Genomic DNA, 19320 nt, shown 5'->3' with positions numbered 1-19320 from the left:
TTTACCACTGAGTCGCCACGGAAGCTCTACAAGTTTCTTAATAAGACTTTGATATACAATGTTTTGTTCCATTTAGACTGATGAAGTGTAAAATTGGTCAAATGAAACCCCACTAAAAATAAAATAAATAAAATGGTACAATATAAACTAATTGCTGCCGCTGCTGCTGCTAAGTTGCGTCAGTCGTGTCCAACTCTGCTTTAGGTGCTATACAAATGAAAAACCATTTAAGCCAAGCTCTGAGCTGCTAAATATACAGGCCATTCATCACGTCAAGGTCAGCAATCTATAGCCCACAGGCCAAGTCTGGCCCATGCCCATTTTTGTACAGTTCATGAACTAAAAATAAATAGTTTGCATTTTAAATAGCTGGGAAAAATTTTAAAAAGAACAACGTTTTGTGACACATGGAAATTGTACGAACTCCAAATTCAGGGTCCACAGATAATTCTGTTAGCACACGAGCACACTCCTTTGCTTCACACCATCTATGGCTGCTTGCACACTACAATGGCCAAGTAGCTGCAACCAAGACCACAGGCCAGCAAAACCTACTGTGCTGATCATCCAGCCCTTTATAGAAAAAAAGTTTACTGACCCCTATAGTATGGTGTTCTTTTTAGGAAGATATATATTCTCCTTCCTCAAGGGGTGAGGAGTAAGGCTGAAGGCCCACTCCAGTCAGAATCAAAGAGCCATCAACAGAGACACCTGGCAATAAAAAAAAAAAAAAAAATACAGACACACCTGACCTCAGGCCACAGGCTTGCGCTCACAAGGGAGGCGCCAGGGCAGTGTGCCTGCTGGGAGATGCTCAGTACAACACAGCTGACGTTCCTAAGTGTTTACTCTGTGCCAGGCACCGCAGTGAATGTCCTACAGCAGTACACCACAGAAAAGGGAAAAGAATAAAAATTTTTAAACAAACCAAAAAAAGGAAAAAGAATAGGGTGAAATTAATTTTAATAACATTTTATTCACTCAGTTCAACTCTCTGTAACCCATGAACTGTAATCCACCAGGCTCTCTGTCCATGGAATTCTCCAGGCAAGAATACTGGAGTGGGTTGCCATTCCTTCTCCAGTGGATCTTCCTGACCCAGGGACCAAACCCAGGTCTCCCACAGTGTGGGAAGATTCTTTACCATGTGAACTACTGAGAAGGCCCATATAACCAAAATATTACCAATAAATGTGTAATCAACATTTTAAAAATGACTTTTTTTAATTCATTTTTTTATTGAAGGATAACTGCTTTACAGAATTTTGTTGTTTTCTGTCAAACCTCAACATGACTCAGCCATAGGTATACATAAATCTCCTCCCTTTTGAACCTCTCTCCCATCTCCCTTGCCATCCCAACCCTCTAGGTTGATACAGAGCCCCTGTTGAGTTTCCTGAGCCATACAGGAAATTCCCATTGGCTATCTATTTTATATATGGTAATGTAAGTTTCCAGGTTTCTCTTTCCATACATCTCACCCTCTCCTCCCCTCCCCGCATGTCCGTAAGTTTATTCTCTGTCTGTTTCTCCACTGCTGCCCTGTAAATAAATTCTTCAGTACCATTTTTCTAGATTCTGTATATGTGTATTAGAATACGATACTTATCTTTCTCTTTCTGACTCACTTCACTCTGTATAATAGGTTCTAGGTTCATCCACCTCACCAGAACTGACTCAAATGCATTCCTTTTTATGGCTGAGTAATATTCCATTGTGTATATGTACAATAACTTCTTTATTCATTCATCTTTTGATGGACATCTAGGTTGCTTCTATGTCCTAGCTATTGTAAACAGTGCTATGATGAACAATGGGATACATGTGTCTCTTTCAATTTTGGTTTCCTCAGGGTATATGCTTTGGAGAGGGACTACTGGGTCATATGGTGGTTTTATTCATAGTTTTTTAAGGAATCTCCATACCGTCTTCCATAGTGGCTGTTAACAATTTATATTCCCACCAAATTATTGAAATAATTATTATCCCACCATTCCCAAAACAAATTATTGAGTTTTGCTACACTTTTTGGCACTAAAAATATTCAAAATCCAGTGTGTATTTTATACTCACAGCTCATCTTTATATGCACGAGTCACATTTCAAGCTCAAAAACCACATGTGGTTAGTGGCTACCAAAATGGACAGGGCGGCTCTACGGCGGCGTCTCCTTTAATCCTCACAACAGAGTCTGAGGTAGGTACTATTATTGTTGCCTTTACGCAGATGAAGAAGCTGAGACTAGATGAGATGAATGACCTTCCCAAGGCCACATAGGTAGTAAGAAGCAGTGTAAGGGCCCAGTTCCAATGTGTCTAGTGAAAAAGTGAAAGTCGCTCAGTCATGTCCAACTCTTTGCGACCTCATGGACTATACAGTCCATGGAATTCTCCAGGCCAGAATACTGCAGTCGGTAGCCTTTTCCTTCTCCAGGGGATCTTCCCAACCCAGGCATCGAACCCAGGTCTCCCACACTGCAGGCAGATTCTTTACCAACTGAGCTATCAGGGAAGTGCAATGTGTCTAAGGAGTCCCCATTCGGACCCACTGTATCTCCCAAACTGTATAGAACAGCCCCAGCTAGTTCTTCTAAAGTATCAGTCCAAAAAACCTCATACTCCTCCCCTGTCATGCCTCTGTAGCTTACTGCACTCTCAAGTTAGTATTTTGACACACCCACTCTTCCATATTTTCTCTTATCCATGTTTTCGGATCGAGTCCCTATGTAGCCCTCCAGATGACCATCCATCTTCAAACCAACAGGCTCATTTGCAACATTCACACCACATTCCTGGTTCCCTTGCATGGCAGACCCAGCTAACCCACCTGGTCTCTACTTCAGCAAACCCACACTTTATCTGAAAACAGCAGCGTGGCGGCACTCCCAGCAGCCTCTACCACCAACCTGAGTTGGCACGAGACATGAAACCTGCCTTGCTTCCCTGTGAGGAGCCCGAGAGAACAGGAACTTTGTGCATCACCAAACATTATGCAATCAATTTTCTGCCGTACACAATTTGGTGCCTAATGAATGAATGGAGTTCACAAAATAGTAAATGCCCTGTCTTAACTATATTCCTGAGGAGATTTAAAACATTATTTCAGCAAATGTTAAATTAATCATACTAAACCATTTCTCCCTGTTACATTTTCATAAACTCCTAACATCATCCTGCCAAAAGAAGCTACCAGGCGCTCTTAAAACACTTCCCTCCTTGTTTGTTTCCAAGCACTTAACCTCTCTGGTTTTCAGATTTCAACTCATGAATCATTTCTTCAGAATGAAAGACCCACAGACCTGCCCACCAGCTCCCTACTCCTCCACCTCCACCAAATCCTTTTTGATCAGTTTCTTCAATCCCACTCTTGCAAAAGCAGCAAGTCAACTCATGGATTCTCCTAAGGGGAATGAGGGCAGAAGAGACACAGCAGGTCGAGGACCCACTGTTATTTCCTCTATTCCAGTTCTATCACTACAGCTTTGGTAGGAGGTCCTCTTAGCCCAGACCAGGACGTGAAGAGCCACAAGTCCACTTCTTCTCACACTTACAACCACAGTGAAAGCAAAATGCCCTACCCCATCCCCTCAAGCTTCAAACGAGGCATGTGTGTGTGTGCTAAGTCACTTCAGCTGTGTCCAACTCTCTGTGACCCTACGGACTGTAGCCCACCAGGCTCCCCGGCCCATGGGATTCTCCAGGTAAGAATACTGGAGTGGGTTGCCATGCCCTCCTCCAGGGGATCTTCCCGACCTAGGGAGTGAACCCATGTCTCCTGCATTGGCAGGTGGGTCCTTCACCTCTAGCGTCACCTGGGAAGCCCCAAGTGAGGCATACTTCCACCCAAACAGCTCCCCTCTTTTCTCTGTTCTCCTGTGCACCCTTGCCTGATGCCAGTACTGGTATCCGCCCTTCTTGCATCCCACTAGCTCACAGTCCAGCAGGGACCCAGGTTAGGGCAGCGCCAGGGAATACCTCCAGTTCTGTGTTTCTCTCCTCAGGGAGCCTCTACTTTTAACATTTATCCCCACTTTCTACAAAGAGATGACGGATCTGCACAATTTAGAGGTAACTATGGCAAGGTAGTCCATTCTGAAGGAGATCAGCCCTGGGATTTCTTTGGAAGGAATGATGCTAAAGCTGAAACTCCAGTACTTTGGCCACCTCATGCAAAGAGTTGACTCATTGGAAAAGACTCTGATGCTGGGAGCGATTGGGGACAGGAGGAGAAGGGGACAACAGAGGATGAGATGGCTAGATGGCATCAGTGACTCAATGGACATGAGTCTGAGTGAACTCCGGGAGTTGGTGATGGACAGGGAGGCCTGGCGTGCTGCCATTCATGGGGTCACAAAGAGTCGGACACGACTGAGTGACTGAACTGAACTGAACTGATGGCAAGGTTTTCTAAAACCATATTTCAGTTTTATTCATCTCAAGCTGACACTTCAAAACATTTCTCTCTTCCGTTTCTTTCTTATATCAAAGGGAAAAGTAGGTTTTTAACTATAATCCACTCACCCGTGCTCCTGACCATGACCCCACTTCTTACGCTAAATTATCTACCTCTGGCCTTTACCTCAGTACTGTGGGGGGTCTTTTTAGTATTTATGTATTTATTTATTTTGGCTGTGCTAGGTCTCTGAGGCTGAGCGCAGGTTGCCTCTAGCTGTGGAGCTAGGGGTTCCCTGTTACAGAGCATGGACTCCAGGGCTCGAAGGCCTCAGCAGCTGTGGCACATGGGCTCTCTTGCACTAGGGTTTCCCTGGTGGCTCAGTTGGTAAGGAATCTGCCTGCACTGCGGGAGACCTGGGTTCAATCCCCGGGTCGGGAAGATCCCCTGGAGAAGGAAATGGCAACCCACTCCAGTACTCTTGCTTGGAGAACTGCATGGACAGAGGAGCTGGGCAGGCTACAGTCCCATGAGATCACAAAGAGTCGGACACCACTGTGCGATTTTCACTTTCACTTTTCATGTGGGATCTTCCCAGACCAGAGATCAACCCAGTGTCCCCTGCATTGCAAGGTGGATTCTTAACCACTGGACCACCAGGGAAGCACCTCTACTGTGTTTTTAAAGAGACGATCCACCTCTCTCCTTTCACTACAGAGTGACATTTGGTCTTCACAGTGGTGTACTACAAAGGTGATATTTGAATCAACACCTGAAGCAGCTGAGTCATGAAGACATCTGGCAGAGTGCATCACAGGGAGAGAGACGAGTAAGTGCGAGGCCCTGAGGTGGGGGCACTCTTGCTGTGTTGCAGGACCTGCATGAAGGCCTGAGAGGCTGCAGAGTGAGGTGCAGGGTGTGTGAAGTGAGATCAGACAGAGCGTGTAGGGTTTGCAGGCCATGGGGAGGCTAGATGTATGCTAATGCTAAGATGGGGAGTGACAAAATCTGGCGTGCTTCCTGGCCACTGGATTGAGAACAGACTATAGAGCGATATGTGTGGGTGCATGCATGTGTGCTCAGACATGTCCGACTCTGTGACCCCCTCCCTGGACTGTAAGCCCACCAGGTTCCTCTGTTCAAGGAATTTTCCAGGCGAGAACACTGGAGCAGGTTGCCACTTTCTGCTCCAAGGGATCTTCCCAACCCAGGGATCGAACCCAAGTCTCCTGAGTCTCCTGCATTGGCAGGCGAATTCTTTACCACTGAGCCACCTGGGAGGGAAGCCCCATAGAGCCATCAGTGGGGGTGGTGGGGAGCGGGGGAAAACAGTCAAGGAGGCTACTGCAATCACTTTTTTAAAAGAAGAGTGGCTCTACATTTTCTGATTATATTTCCCCACCACCCATTTATTACTAAAAACTTGCTTTTGCTCCCAACAATCAACTTAGAAGCATTCATTCACTGGAGGCTCACCAATGCCCTTCTCTCTGTCCTTTTCTTCCCTGACCTCCTAGGACACTTCACAGTTAATAAAAGGAAGTTAATAAAAACTTCCTTCTCAGTACTGTTTCTTCCTTTGGCGTCTGAGACATTTCAGGATCTCCAACCCATCCCTGTCTTGGCTGCTCACTGTCCAGCCATTTCACTGACTTCTCTTCCGCCTCCCAACCTCCATTCATCAGGCTGGTTCTTTCCATAAGCGTTATCTCTTGGGCATGCCACGCCTTCCCACCAACACTTGGAATATGGTCTGCCTCTATGAAAACAACGCCTTCAACTCTCTCCCTGGTTACAATTTCAAAACTATCTGCTGGGCCTCTCCGCCAGGGTGTTTCCCCACACTCATCTAAAGCAGAGAGTAACATCTTTTCAGAAAACATACACACAAAGTTCTGTCTCCTCAGTCCTGCCACTCCCAGCCCCGGGTGCTTTCCTCTGGCACACCCTTCCCTTCTCTCATCTGTGAAGTAACTGTTCCCACAAAATGCCAAATATATCAGCAGAGGTGGAATGCTCATGAATGGACATCTGTATAGTTCTGCATGTAAAATGTAACAGAACCAGGCAGAGGGTCACACACAAGAAGCACTACTTACCAACCACACTGAGCTTTCTAAACAAAAAAGAAATAAAAACTCAGCCTCTGCACTTTTAATATTATACTTTTCCTTCTGCCACCTCTGAAACTTCCTTCCTTCTGCCCTGCCCGCCCCATTCATTCACGTTTCACATACAGCAAATAATCCATGTGTTAGTCACTCTGTCGTGTCCAACTCTTTGCGACCCAATGAACTGTAGGCTGGCAGGCTCTTCTGTCCATGGAATTCTCCATGCAAGAAAACTGGAGTTTGTTACCATTTCCTTCTCCAGGGGATCGTCCAAATCCAGAGATCGAACCCAGGTCTCCCATGCAATAAATAATAAATTAGCAGGGGGAAATATTACTAGGAAAACAAGGAGTTCCAACATTGTAAAGTCTTCTTAACAGCATAATGGATCAAACAGCAACCCCGCCCAAATTCTTACAGGATCCGATTTCTGTTTCCACCACAAGCCTTCAGTGACTCATTCTGTGTCAGAAGAAGAGTAGAACGTGTTTAACTTGGAGTTTAAAGAATCAGTCTGTTCACTTTCAACTTCACTCCATCACTGCTTCATAATCAAATGCCAAGACATGTTTCTCCATTGCATCAAATTAACACCAAGGTTGAGGGCTGGAGGCCGCCTGAAAGGCAAACAGGGAAATCTGGGCGGGGCCTTCAGCTGCCTTGAATCATCACAGACTTGCAAAGGCTTGCCTCTCACTCTCAGGCTTTCCAATACTTGGTTGGTAACAATCCATGAGAACCGTTTTAACTGAAGTGCAGTTGTTCTCGTTTTAGCACAGCTGAGACTCACTTGTGGTGGTTGCTCAAAATAAAGTTTAGATTCCCAGACACTACCCATGTCTTGAGAAGATGACCATGAATCTGCATTTGAATAAGTATGACTCACATGTTGAGAATCACAGCAATAGAATTTCTAAAACTAGCCTGGCCCCCAACCCACACAGAACCATTAGTCCATAAAGAGCAACTCCACCTTCAGCTGAAATAAGAAACTAGCGCAAAAATGCAGGCAAGCAATTTTCAACTTCTTAGTTAGCCATATTTTGTTTGTATCAGATAAAGCAACATTTGCGAATATATCCTAAGTCACAAATGGTTCCCTATGTCAGGAGAGTTTCCTAGAGTATAATGGAAAAAGCATTGGATTGTAAATTTGGGGGTCTGTGATCTGTTTCCAGTTTCTGCCACCAACAGGCATTTCACCTTGGGCAAGCCACTAGACACCACCCCTCAGTCTCCTCAGCCATGAACTAGGCGATTGACCTGGCTCATCTCCCCCAAATTCTACGAAGCTCAGACTAAATCGGGAGGAGAGCTGGCACTGCAGCTTGCAAGTCTTAGATCCAGATTAGATTTCATGAGATCCAACTTTGAACTACCACAAGCAAACGAGAAAAAACCTTTTCACAGAAGACTGATACCACATTGCGTCAATATTCCAAAGTGGAACAAGCAAAAATTATTCCATGTTCTTCCAGGCGGTGGAAAACCTTCAGATTCAGAACCAACAGAACCATCAGAACCAACTTCACATTCAGGCGATATATACCATTTACTGTGTTAATCCAGGAAAATTATTCTCTCTCAGCCTCAGTCTTCTCATCTCTAAAATGAAGATAATAGTGCCTTCCTCCTAGGGTTATTGAAGTTAAGACTGTGCGTTAATCTCCACACTATAAGGAAACTCAATACTTAATACGTTACATCCCTTCCCACCCGCTCCTAGTGAGTGTCTTTTATAGAGTGTTCCCAGTTCAAGATCGTCCCAACACGTGACCAAGAGTCCCCTGACATGACCGCTGCCACCATCTTCCAACAACAGCAGGTACCAGCTCCTGGAATAGGTCCTCTGTGTTTAAGTGCTCTAAACACGTTTACCTCATTTCATCCTCATAATAACTGGGTAACTGTACAAAGCAGAAACCACTGCTCTTCAGAGGATAAAACCGAAGCCCAGTGAAAAGGTAAGAGCCCACAGACACACAGTCACCGATGAGAGGGCATCAGGTAGCCTGGCTGCAGAGCTCAAGCTCAGTGTGACCACATTCTGGTCCCGAACTGTGTATACACATTACACACAATACCAAAGACATGTGAATGAAGAACCCACACCCTTTAAAAATAATTCTCATGTCGCTACAAGTTCAAACTGAGCTCTACTGGCCCACTGCCTGTGAAAACCTTCCCTAGGAGACCTGCCCACATGGCACACTAATTCATCTCTGCTCATAAAACCATGGCACTGATTGTGATCTACGAGCCATGAAATGCATGTTCGGGAGCTTTGTTTCCACCAGAAAGCCATCCAAACTGAATTCAATGATTTTTTAACTTCTTCAGCTAACATCTCAAATTTTAAAATATTGATTTTCCATCCCCGTAGATCGAGATAGAAAACAAAAAAGCCCATAGTCGACGGGAGAAGACAAAGAAGAATGTTTCATCCTTAAAAAATAGGAGATAAACATCCCATTAACTCTCCAAGATTTTAGGGCAAGAAGAAAAGGCAAGTTATTAAAGGATACAGACATACGCACAGAGTCCACCTCACCCGAACCCTCCCATGGGAAGATGGAAGCAGGCTCCGTGTGGTAATTAAATAAGCAGTGCCTCCAGGCCAGGAGATGCCCTCCTGAGCACTCAAGTTAACAGTCAAGATTTTCTGTTTAGTATTTTTTTTTTTCTTTCCTCTTTTTTGGGGAAAGAGGAACAGAAAATAAATTTTATTAATTTATTTTGAATTTTATTTCATATTGAAATATCATTTATAAACAATGTTGTGTTAGTTTCAGGTGTATAGCAAAGTGATATGGTTATACATATACAGGTATCTATTCTTTTTCAAATTCTTTTCCCATTTAGGTTATTGCAGAATATTGAGCAGAGTTCCCTGTGCTATTAAAAAGTCTACAGACAATAAATGCTGGAGATGGTGTGGAGAAAACAGAGCTCTACTACACTGCTGGTGGGAATGTTAACTGGAGCAGCCACTAAGGGAAAAAGTATGGAGATTCCTTAGGTTTTTTTTTTTCCAATCTTTTATCAGGGGTATGTGAAACCAGTGACAATTAATTCATTAGTGGAGGAAAAGGGTATATTCTTCATTATTTGAGGTAAATCTCATTCAGGAAAAACAATGAATGTTTACAAATGAACATTTCAAACTGTAAAAAGAGAATGGGAAATAAAACAGAAATTACGGTTTTAAGGACATCAAAAATAATTCAATTACTTTACATGCTTTAAGAGCTGGTTCTCATTTATGACCTGTGAATTCAAATATTCTTAACATTTTTTTTCTTAATTTGGTGTGGAACTCCCAGGCAACAACACAATTAAGGAAGAGGTAAAAGGCCGGAAGGTAAGAAATAAGGGGACAGACTCGCTCTCCAACCAACAGATAGTCTGATTTGATTTCAAATCTCCATAGCTGCTCCATCTTCTCTCCTCTGGTAACCACTTCCCACTGAATTTTATCAATTATATTTACTCAACTAGTTGTTTTATACTATTCACCATAGAAATGATGAGGACGGTGGTGGTGATAATGGTGGTTATAAAAACAAGTACACTTCCATGTCTGTACTCTTAGAACTCCTCGAGGTTTATTAGAAACACTTTTTCCTCAAGGGCTGTTGTTCACCAAAAAATAAATACATAAAAATAATTGATCCCCTATAAATACAGAATTGATATATTTACAAATGAATAGACTAACTGTAATGTAGTCCATGCTACTGGCCTCAAGGATGGAAATGTAAACAAAATTCTCCCCATATCTACCAAACAATTAAATGGGCTTTTCCTTGAGAACAAGCCATACTGTTTGATTTTATTAAGGTTTGTGCTGTGCTTAGTCACTCAGTTGTGTCCGACTCTTTGTGACCCCATGGACTGTAGCCCGCCAGGCTCCTCTGTCCATGGAATTCTCCAGGCAAGAATACTGGAGTGGGTTGCCACGTCCTCCTCCTCCAGGGGATCTTCCCAACCCAGGGATCCAACCGGCATCTCTTTACATCTCCCGCATGGGCAGGCGGGTTCTTTACCACTAGCGCCACCTGGGAAGCCCATTAAGGTATATGCTGCAATTCAAATGCATTCTGGTTATGGTGAAACACTGCTCTACCCGAGAAATTTCTAAGAACAGCCCAGCTGCTAGAAACAGCCACTCAGAACAGTCCCCCTCCTTACCCATCTCTGCTAGAAGGTGAAAGTGTTAGTCACTCAATCGTGTCCAGCTCTTTGTGACCCCAAGGGGACTGCAACCCGCCAGGCTCCTCTGTCCGTGGGATTCTCCAGGCAAGAATGCTGGAGAGGGTAGACATTCCCTTCTCCAGGGTTATCTTTCCGACTCAAGAATCAAACCCGGGTCTCCTGCATTGTAGGCAGGTTCTTTACCATCTGAGCCACCAGGGAAGCTCAGTCTTTTCTTGGCAATAACCTCTTGGAGGCCTCCATGAGAAAATGACGAAATAATCAGACCTAAAATGTATTTAATTGCTTGTGTTTAGATGGCAAGAAATAAAATGAATCCTAGGAAGATCCAGGCCCCATTAATTTAGAAAGTCCTTCTTGATCTACATATTGTTACAACTGGAAAAATCAGATCAAGCAAAGGATGTGAAGACAGAAAGGGAGAAATGTCTTGATCCTTAAGTCCTAACCTTACAGGAAGCATCTGTTCTGAGAGCAATGACTTATAACCCCTGAAAACAAAGTTAACATTCTCCTTTGAAAGAGTGAGCATGCTTGCAATGGTATTTTCAATGAAACAGCCCCTGAAAGTAGTGCATTTTCTCTCTTTCTTTTTCAAACATCCATTAAGCTCCCAGGATAGTGCCATCCACCCCTTTTTAGCCTTGTATTGTCCGCTGTGACTTGGCATTTCAGTATTTTCTTTAGCCATTATCCTAAGGCCAAGATTTCATCCATTTTCAGAATAAACAGTTCAATAATGAAAGTAGAGATTGGCCCCCAGGTAAATAAGAAATGATGCTTCCGGCATCTTCTTCTTCAATAGTATTTCTACTCACAATATTCACAGTTGTTGTTTATTGAGTGTCTAACAGGTACTAGATACTGATTTTAACTTTACACTATCCCCATTTTATACATGAGGACACTGAGGCTCAGAGCATTTAAGTAACCTGCCTAAGATCACACAGCTAGTACTAAGACTCAATCTCGGATCTTAAGCACTATCATTTCCTCTTCAGGGACAAGGCCTCCCACTTTCCTGTCTTTCCCACTACAACACAAAGTGGCCTGGCCCCTGCACGCATCACCTCTTCCAGTTCCAAATTTACCTACCCAGTCAACTTCCCAATGCAGAAAGAATCTCAAATGCAGATAAACTTTGATTTTATCTTATTTCATGATGGTATTAATTTCCCTATGCTGGTAAAGGGTAAACATTTATATAATGAGCTACTGTGGAATTTCATCCACCCTTCATTCTGTGCCCTTAAATTATTCTCCTAAAAGATAACTCTCAACATTATAGGAATTTATGCCTCAGTTTCTGGCCTATGACTAAACCTGTAATCATGCTTCTAGTTAATAGTATTTATAGGTGGGTGGTAGGATTCCAGGTGACTTGGGTTTATTTTCTTTACTTACAGTGTTTTCCAGGTTACCAGCACTGAGTATATATTACTCTTTCAATTAGAAAAAATTAAGTGTTCGTTTCATTGTGAAAAAATGAGTTTATATATTTAACAATTTACCCCTCAAAATTATTTTGCCCTTAGTATTGAAAAAGAAGATATTCATTGACCCAATTTAATCCTGGGCCTAGTTAGAACCCAAATTTAAAATAAGAGATGTGGGTTCTTTTACAAATGGCTCCCACTTTTTACATTATTTTTCTTTTTCTTTTTTCTTGTCACTTAAAAAATTAAAACATATTCTATGAAACTAGATTTTAACTACAGTTCTTCCTTTACTTCCCATGGGCCTACTTAGTAAAATCCTCTGCACCCAATAAAGACATATGGTTACAGATGGTTTATATAAACCATATACAAATATGGTCTTGTGTCAGGCTTTTAACTATGCCCATTCCCTCTTCTGGGCACACCTACACCCCCAGACTCCTGTGAAGATCAGCATGGTCATGAGGGGAGGGGTGATACGAGCCATGTCCAGGCCTGGCCCACAAGGACCTCCCACAGGAAGACTTGCACGTTCCTGCCCTGCAGACTTGGAAGCCACATACTGATGATGAGAGAGCCACAAAGAGGAAGCAACCTGGGCCTCAGAACCTCTCCCTAGAACAGCATCCCAGGAACATCACTTTGGACTCTACATGAGTAAAAAATAAAAGTGTATTGTGTAAGCCACTGAAAATGTGGGGCTTCTTCATGACCCTACCTAGCACATGGCTTTATTAGCACACTCCAATTATTAATGCACATGTACAGATGTGAGATTTGGACCATAAAGAATGCCAAATGTCAAAGAATTGATGCTTTCAAACTGTGGTGCTGGAGAAGACTCTTGAGAGTCCCTTTGACAGCAAGGAGATCAAACCAGTCAATCCTAAAGGAAATCAACCCTGATACTCATTGGAAGGACTGCTGCTGAAGCTGAAGCTCCAATACTCTGGCCACCTGATGCGAAGAGCCGACTCAATGGAAAAGACCCTGATGCTGGGAAAGACTGAAAGCAGGAGAAGGGGATGACAGAGGGTGAGATGGTCGGATGGCATCACTGACTCAATGGACATGAGTTTGAGCAAACTCTGGAAGATAGGGAAGGGCAGGGAAGTCCAGCGTGCTGCAGTCCATGGGGTCACAAAGAGTCGGACATCACCGAGCAACTGAACAATTATTATCGCAGAAGGAGCTCTGCTGTGTATCTTACCTTTTTCAAAGACTCCTTCTGCTTCCAGGACAGAGACCGTGCGGTTCGCTGCCATCTTCAACAGTTCCGCCTTCACGGTGACCTGTGAGGGGCTGTGTTCCAGAAGCTCCACCCCAATGGTCACATTTCCTCCCGGCCTGATGATCCCAGGGACTGTCACCAGAAACCTGGGCCTAAAGAGTTTCCAACAACAAGAGAAAAATGAAGTTGCTTATCCTTACATCTTCATTCTTTTGAGATTCTCAAATTTCATAGACGGTGAGATAGATTCCCTATTCAGTGTCAACTGTAACTGTTTCAATGAATGTGGCCCCACTGCTCCATTTAGCAACTGCATTGAAAGGCTGTTGAAAGAACAATCATTCCCCTAAATCAATTTTTGTCCTGTTTTATTGAGATAAAACTGACATACAGCATTGTACAAGCTTAAAGTGTACAGATAACGATTTGACTTACACACGTTATGACATGATTATCACAATAAATTTAGTGAACATTCATCATCTCACATAGGAACGAAATTAAAGAAATAGAGAAAATACTTATTTCCTTCCTTGTTATCAGAACTCTAAGGATTTACCCTCTTCATAACGTTCATTTATAACATACAGCAGTGTTAATTATATTTATCATGTTGTACATTCCCATAAATCAATTTTAATGTAGTAATGTATGCACTGCTAGAGGATGGCCTGTGTTAGTATTTCCATTTTATAAACCACAAATAGCACAGGATAGCTTACACTGAGACATGCAGAAGTTATTGGCAAAGTCCAAGCCTCTAAACTTCTTTACAGAAGACATCATCCCAGGGTAATTTTTTTTTCTTGGTTTAAACACACACACACACACACACAGAGACACATACACACATGGATTTTGCTTGTTTCTTATTCAAATCTTTATGTTTGGGCATTTACCCAAGAAAACATCATCTAATCAACATCACTAATTAAAATATACCATCTGAAATTAAACTATCTGTCGGTGGTGACATTTCCAGGTGGAGCAGAGCACAAAAAATTGCTAAAAGAGCACTTTCTCTGCCCAAACCAGGGATTAGGGCTCCAGGGCAAAACCCTCTGAGGGGGAAGGAAGTGCATTCCATTACTTAAGTGTCTCACTGGTTATCTTCCTACAAAGTCTGCACCTGAACCCGTACTTAACCACCTCAGCCACACCTTATCATTGCTAAAGTTGAGACATCTTGTTTAGAAAAAATATGCACGCATGTCTTTAAAAGAAGGCACATTACTGTAGGGGGGCGAGGGGCGCAAAAAGTCGAAACAAACTCAAGAGGAAGCGTGGACTAAAAATAAAAAGTCATCAGAAAGCAGTCCTGGCCGGAGACGCTTGAACAACCTCGTGGGTGGAGAAAGTTAACTGTCCCCGGGAGGACTGAGCTGAAGCGATGCAGGCTCAAATCTCCAGGCCAAGGTCCGGCTGGGGACCCCAGCTCCCCGCCCGCCCCGCGCGCCCCGCGCTCCTACCCGGGGACGGCGGCCAGCGCCGCGCTCCACACGCAGAAGAGGCGGGCGACGGTCAGGAGCCGGAGGCCCCGCATCTCGGCGCTGTGTGCGCTGCGGCCGCGGGCTCCCGAGGAAATACGCGGGCCGCGCGGGGTGTGGCCTCCCACCGCCTCCCGGCTTCGCCCAGACTCCCGGCTCAGCAGTGAGCGCTGGGCGCGCCCGCCGGCCGAGCGAGGGCTCCAAACTGAGCCGGGGCGCGGCGGCTCCACCCCTACCGCCGCATCACCGCGGCACTCCTCGGCGCCCCGGCCGACACCGCAGACCCGGGCGGGAGGCGGGAGGCGCGCAGCCCGCCCGACCTGGCGCGGCCGCCCCGCTCCGCCCCCCGGCCACCCGGCTGCGCCGGCTGTTTACACGAGCGCTCCGCCGGCGATGCCTGGGGGGCGTAAACAGGCCCCTCCTTGTGCGGAGAAGAGTGCACGGCCGCTCTGGGAGGTGGGAAAAAATCAGTCATTGTCCTCCAGACTGTGAGTCAGAATCTGAGAGAAAATGGCAAACACACACCAAACGGGTGTGTTTTCTGGTAGCCGTTGAATGTATATGAATCAATAAGCCCGGGAGAAAACTTTTTCCCCCCCTTGAAACAAAAAGTCATGTATATTGTTTGCCTCTCCAGGAAAATGTGGGTTTCTCGGTTTAAAAAAAAAAGGTGGGGAAGAAAATTCTGGCACGTGTGAGAGTGAGGTGCTGCTCCTTGAAACTCTGAGAAGCAACTGTGTGGGGAGATGCTTCATACTCTGGGCTGCCGCTGAACACTTCGGCTACCGAAGGTATTCATTAGCACCGTGAAGCTTGGAGCAATTTGTTTAAACACAGGGTTAGGGCGGCTCTCCTGTCCCCAAGGAAGGCCTGTGGCCCAGGGTGGCCCGCAGTTCCTGAGCCCCAGCTCCTGGGTCCTGGTTTGGCTGCAGCTCCTTCCCCGACTCCTTGGCACTCTCACCATCTTCAGATGACTCAGGTTTCACCATGACTACACCATAAAAGCGGGGAACTGCCAGAAACCGTTGGAAAACGGGCACATTCAGTCCCTGACAACTTCAAGTTTCTAATTCACAGAGAAAAGTTTCAGATGGTGACCGTTTAATACAGGGCAAAATGCAAAAGGAAAAGAGGTCATCGGAAGGTTGTCTCTTCACAAATCTATGTGCTAAATAAGGGGGAAAGTAGCACCTAGACCAACTGTGGTTTGGGAGTCCAGGAACTTGCTTTCCTCCCTTTCCTGTTCCACCCTTTTTCACCCTGCTGAGCGGCTTGCAGAGGCCCCTGTGTCCTCACGGCTCCTCCACGCTCCTATCTTTAGTGGCTGACTTCCTGTGCAGGCAGGGCTTGGGTAAAGTGGAAAAGGTTGAAGTGGATCATTGGGTACACACTCTGTCCCTGACATGGCTGTTACTGCCTGTTTGGTCTCCTCACCTCTGTAGTACAGGGTTGAGTTTGGGCTCTGTCCCAGTCTACATCAGTGCTTCTCAAGCTCTAATGTGTATGAGAATCACAGTAAAATGCAAATCCTGATTCAGCAGGTCTGCGATAGGGACTGAAATTCTACTTCATTTCAGCATACTGTGGGCCACAGAGGGTCTACAGGTAGACTCTGTCTTTGATAAGAAAAGGAAATCGGGAAACGAGAAAATTCTTCCCAAGCTTCACTTCAGAAGATGGATCAATCAATTAGGTTCATTCTAGAGGCAGGCAGATATAAGAAGGACTCCAAAAAATTAGTCGATAATGTTGCATCCCCAGAAGATGTCTAGAAAAGTTTAGAACCACCTTGCTGTTTTATAAAATGAAGGCTGTGCATATTTTAAATTGATGTGACCTCCCTGCTCATGCCTTCCTTCTCACAATACACACAAGAAGCTTAACTGTGCAGAAATTTGGCCATGTGGATTTGCAGAAATGAGGCACAGACTGGGCTTCCCAGGTGGCACTAGTGGTAAAGAACCCATCTGCCAATACAGGAGACATAAGAGACAAGGGTTCAATCCCTGGATTGGGAAGATCCCCTGGAGGAAGGCACAGCAACCCACTCCAGTATCCTTGCCTGGAGAATCCCACGAACAGAGAAACCTGGAGGGCTATAGGCTATGGGGTCGCAAAGAGTCAGACAGGACTAAAGCAACTTAGCGTGCACATACACATATGTTATATATATGCACTGAACAAAAATTTGAAGGATATTCATCAAAATGTTATCCATATCCAGGCAATTACCTGGACCTGCCAAACTGTCTACATATATAAATATATATATAACTTTTAAAAATAAAACAATGAAAATGATATTGTTTTAGTAAGTAGTCTTTAAGGGAGCATCTTAGAAAGTCTTTGGAATAAAATTAATGAATCTTGACACAAAAAACCTATGTATGTTTCTCCCATGAAAACTGAATGGCCTTTGGCATAAGAACCTCACACTGTTCCCATGTCCCCGCTGACATGTCTTTAGCATGTGGTTCACTGAGAAAAGCAGAATCAATAGGAGACAAATCCTACGCAATTATGGGAGCTTGTGGAGCAGCTGTTGATTGTGCATCTAGTGTTGAGTCGAAGTCACTTTAAGTCAGCCAGGGGAAAAAAGCTACATGTGAACCACAACAAGGAAACATGAGGGTGAACTGGAACGCATGTGTCTATTAACACCTCCAACTCTGATGTCATGGGTAACCTGCAGGAGAAGCCAGCTAAATATGTACTTGGCCCAGAATTCAGAAAAGCTCAAGGAGAAGACCCCCTGAGAAGCGGAGGACCTTGGGCCCCACTGCCGCCCCACACGCATCACAGCAGTAAGAATCTGGGCTGGTGGCCAATGCCTAGCGCCCGGCACCGACCTTCAGAGTGAAAAATATGACTTCTGCTTCAAGCTGGCTTCCAAAGTCACATAAAGTGTCTCTTGTGGCCAACACCAACTCATAACCATACAGAGAGGGGAATTCTGAGAAATTTAGCTTCATCTTAGATAATCTGGCACAGTACGAAGCTACCAAAGTCCATGCCTCATCAGCTTGGCTTCTGAATATACCCGTTTAAACCATACTTAACTTCAACAAGAGACAGAAAATTCATGCTTTCCCCCAACATGATACAAGTATCCCTCACAGAACCAAAAACGACCCTCTCTCCAAAAGAGTATACAAAGTCCTTCAACTGTTTTTGGACATTATCGGTGCCTTTTCTAGCTGAATTACATTCTCCCTTTGAGAGCCTGTAACTTTAAACCTATGGTTTAAGATTAACTGCTATTAATATATATTAGATGGTAGAAAATTGAGAAGGGGAAGAAAAATATTAGTTTATATATACAATATTAATAGTATATTAAAAGTAATATTTATATAATACATATGCAATATATAATATATATATTAATATAATAATATGGGAACATTAATTATTTATATTAATGTAATAATACAGTGATATATTAATTCATACTCTATTATTGATTGATATGTTGATACAATAGTAATATTTATTTTATTATATAATATATTACTATATTAATAATGTTATATACTATACATTATTATAAAAGCTAATGATAATAAAAATATTCTATATATTATATTTATATTATAATTTTGCATGGTCAGTCCCTAAGTACTGTCCTACTTTGCAACCCCATGGACTGCAGCCCACCAGGTTCCTCTGTCCATGGAGTTTCCCAGGCAATAATATTGGAGTGGGTTGCTATTTCTTTTTCCAGGGAACTTCCTGACACAGGAACTGAACCTGCATCTCCTGCTTAGCAAGCAGATTCTTTACCACTGAGCCACCTGGTAATTTTAATAAATAGTAATATATATTATATATAAATATCAGATATATAAATATTGGTTAATATTATATATTAACCAATATTTTTCCTTCCCCCTCTCTATCATCTAATGTGTGTTAATAGCAGTTAATCTCATACCTCAGGAATGAAGTGTGTGTGTATTTATATATAACACACACATACATATATATGAAAGTGAAAGTGACCCAATTGTGTCCGATTCTTTGTGATCCCATGCACTAAACAGTCCATGGAATTCTCCAGGCCAGAATACTGAAGTGGGTAACCTTTCCCTTTTCCAGGGGATATTCCTAACCCAGGTATCCAACCCAAGGTCTCCCGCACTGCAGGTGAATTCTTTACCAGCTGAACCACAAGGAAAATATGTGTGTGTATATATATATATATATATATATATATATATACTTTGATATATATATATAAGAATATATACATGTATATCAAAACAAGAAAGAACTGCAGGTAGCTATTACAGTCTTTGTTTCTGCCACTCGTCACAAGCTTGTATTTACAACTACCTTCTTCTACGACCTATACCTCTGCTCTCAGTAATCACCTAGGCTGGCACAGCTCTCTGCATGGTGGAGTGACCTAGATCTTCACTCCTGAAGGGTCTGAACCATTATCA

The 19320-nt window shown here is 43.7% G+C and overlaps 1 protein-coding gene across 6 annotated transcripts in view; it reads right to left on the bottom strand.

Moving 5' to 3' along the window:
• CD109 (CD109 molecule) overlaps positions 1 to 15201 on the bottom strand; it is a 139792-nt gene extending 124591 nt beyond the window's left edge. Inside the window, exons 1-2 of one of the 6 annotated variants that reach the window (XM_055534812.1) lie at positions 14858 to 15201; positions 13368 to 13540 (exon numbers count right to left, since the gene is read on the bottom strand). In XM_055534812.1, the coding sequence (XP_055390787.1) occupies positions 13368 to 13540; positions 14858 to 14931 (247 nt within the window). In that variant the 5' untranslated portion in view covers positions 14932 to 15201. Of the gene's footprint in view, positions 1 to 747; positions 825 to 6629; positions 6879 to 6921; positions 7201 to 13367; positions 13541 to 14857 lie in introns of those variants that run through there. The other 5 variants (XM_055534810.1, XM_055534816.1, XM_055534814.1 and 2 more) reach the window with 5 other exon arrangements.
• Positions 15202 to 19320: the final 4119 nt, after the last annotated feature.

The sequence above is a fragment of the Bubalus kerabau genome, chromosome 9 (genome assembly GCF_029407905.1).
Source record: "Bubalus kerabau isolate K-KA32 ecotype Philippines breed swamp buffalo chromosome 9, PCC_UOA_SB_1v2, whole genome shotgun sequence".
NCBI classification, from domain to species: Eukaryota; Metazoa; Chordata; class Mammalia; order Artiodactyla; family Bovidae; genus Bubalus; species Bubalus kerabau.
Note: the sequence above shows the minus strand (reverse complement) of the source record. Positions and strands in the feature narration are given on the sequence as shown.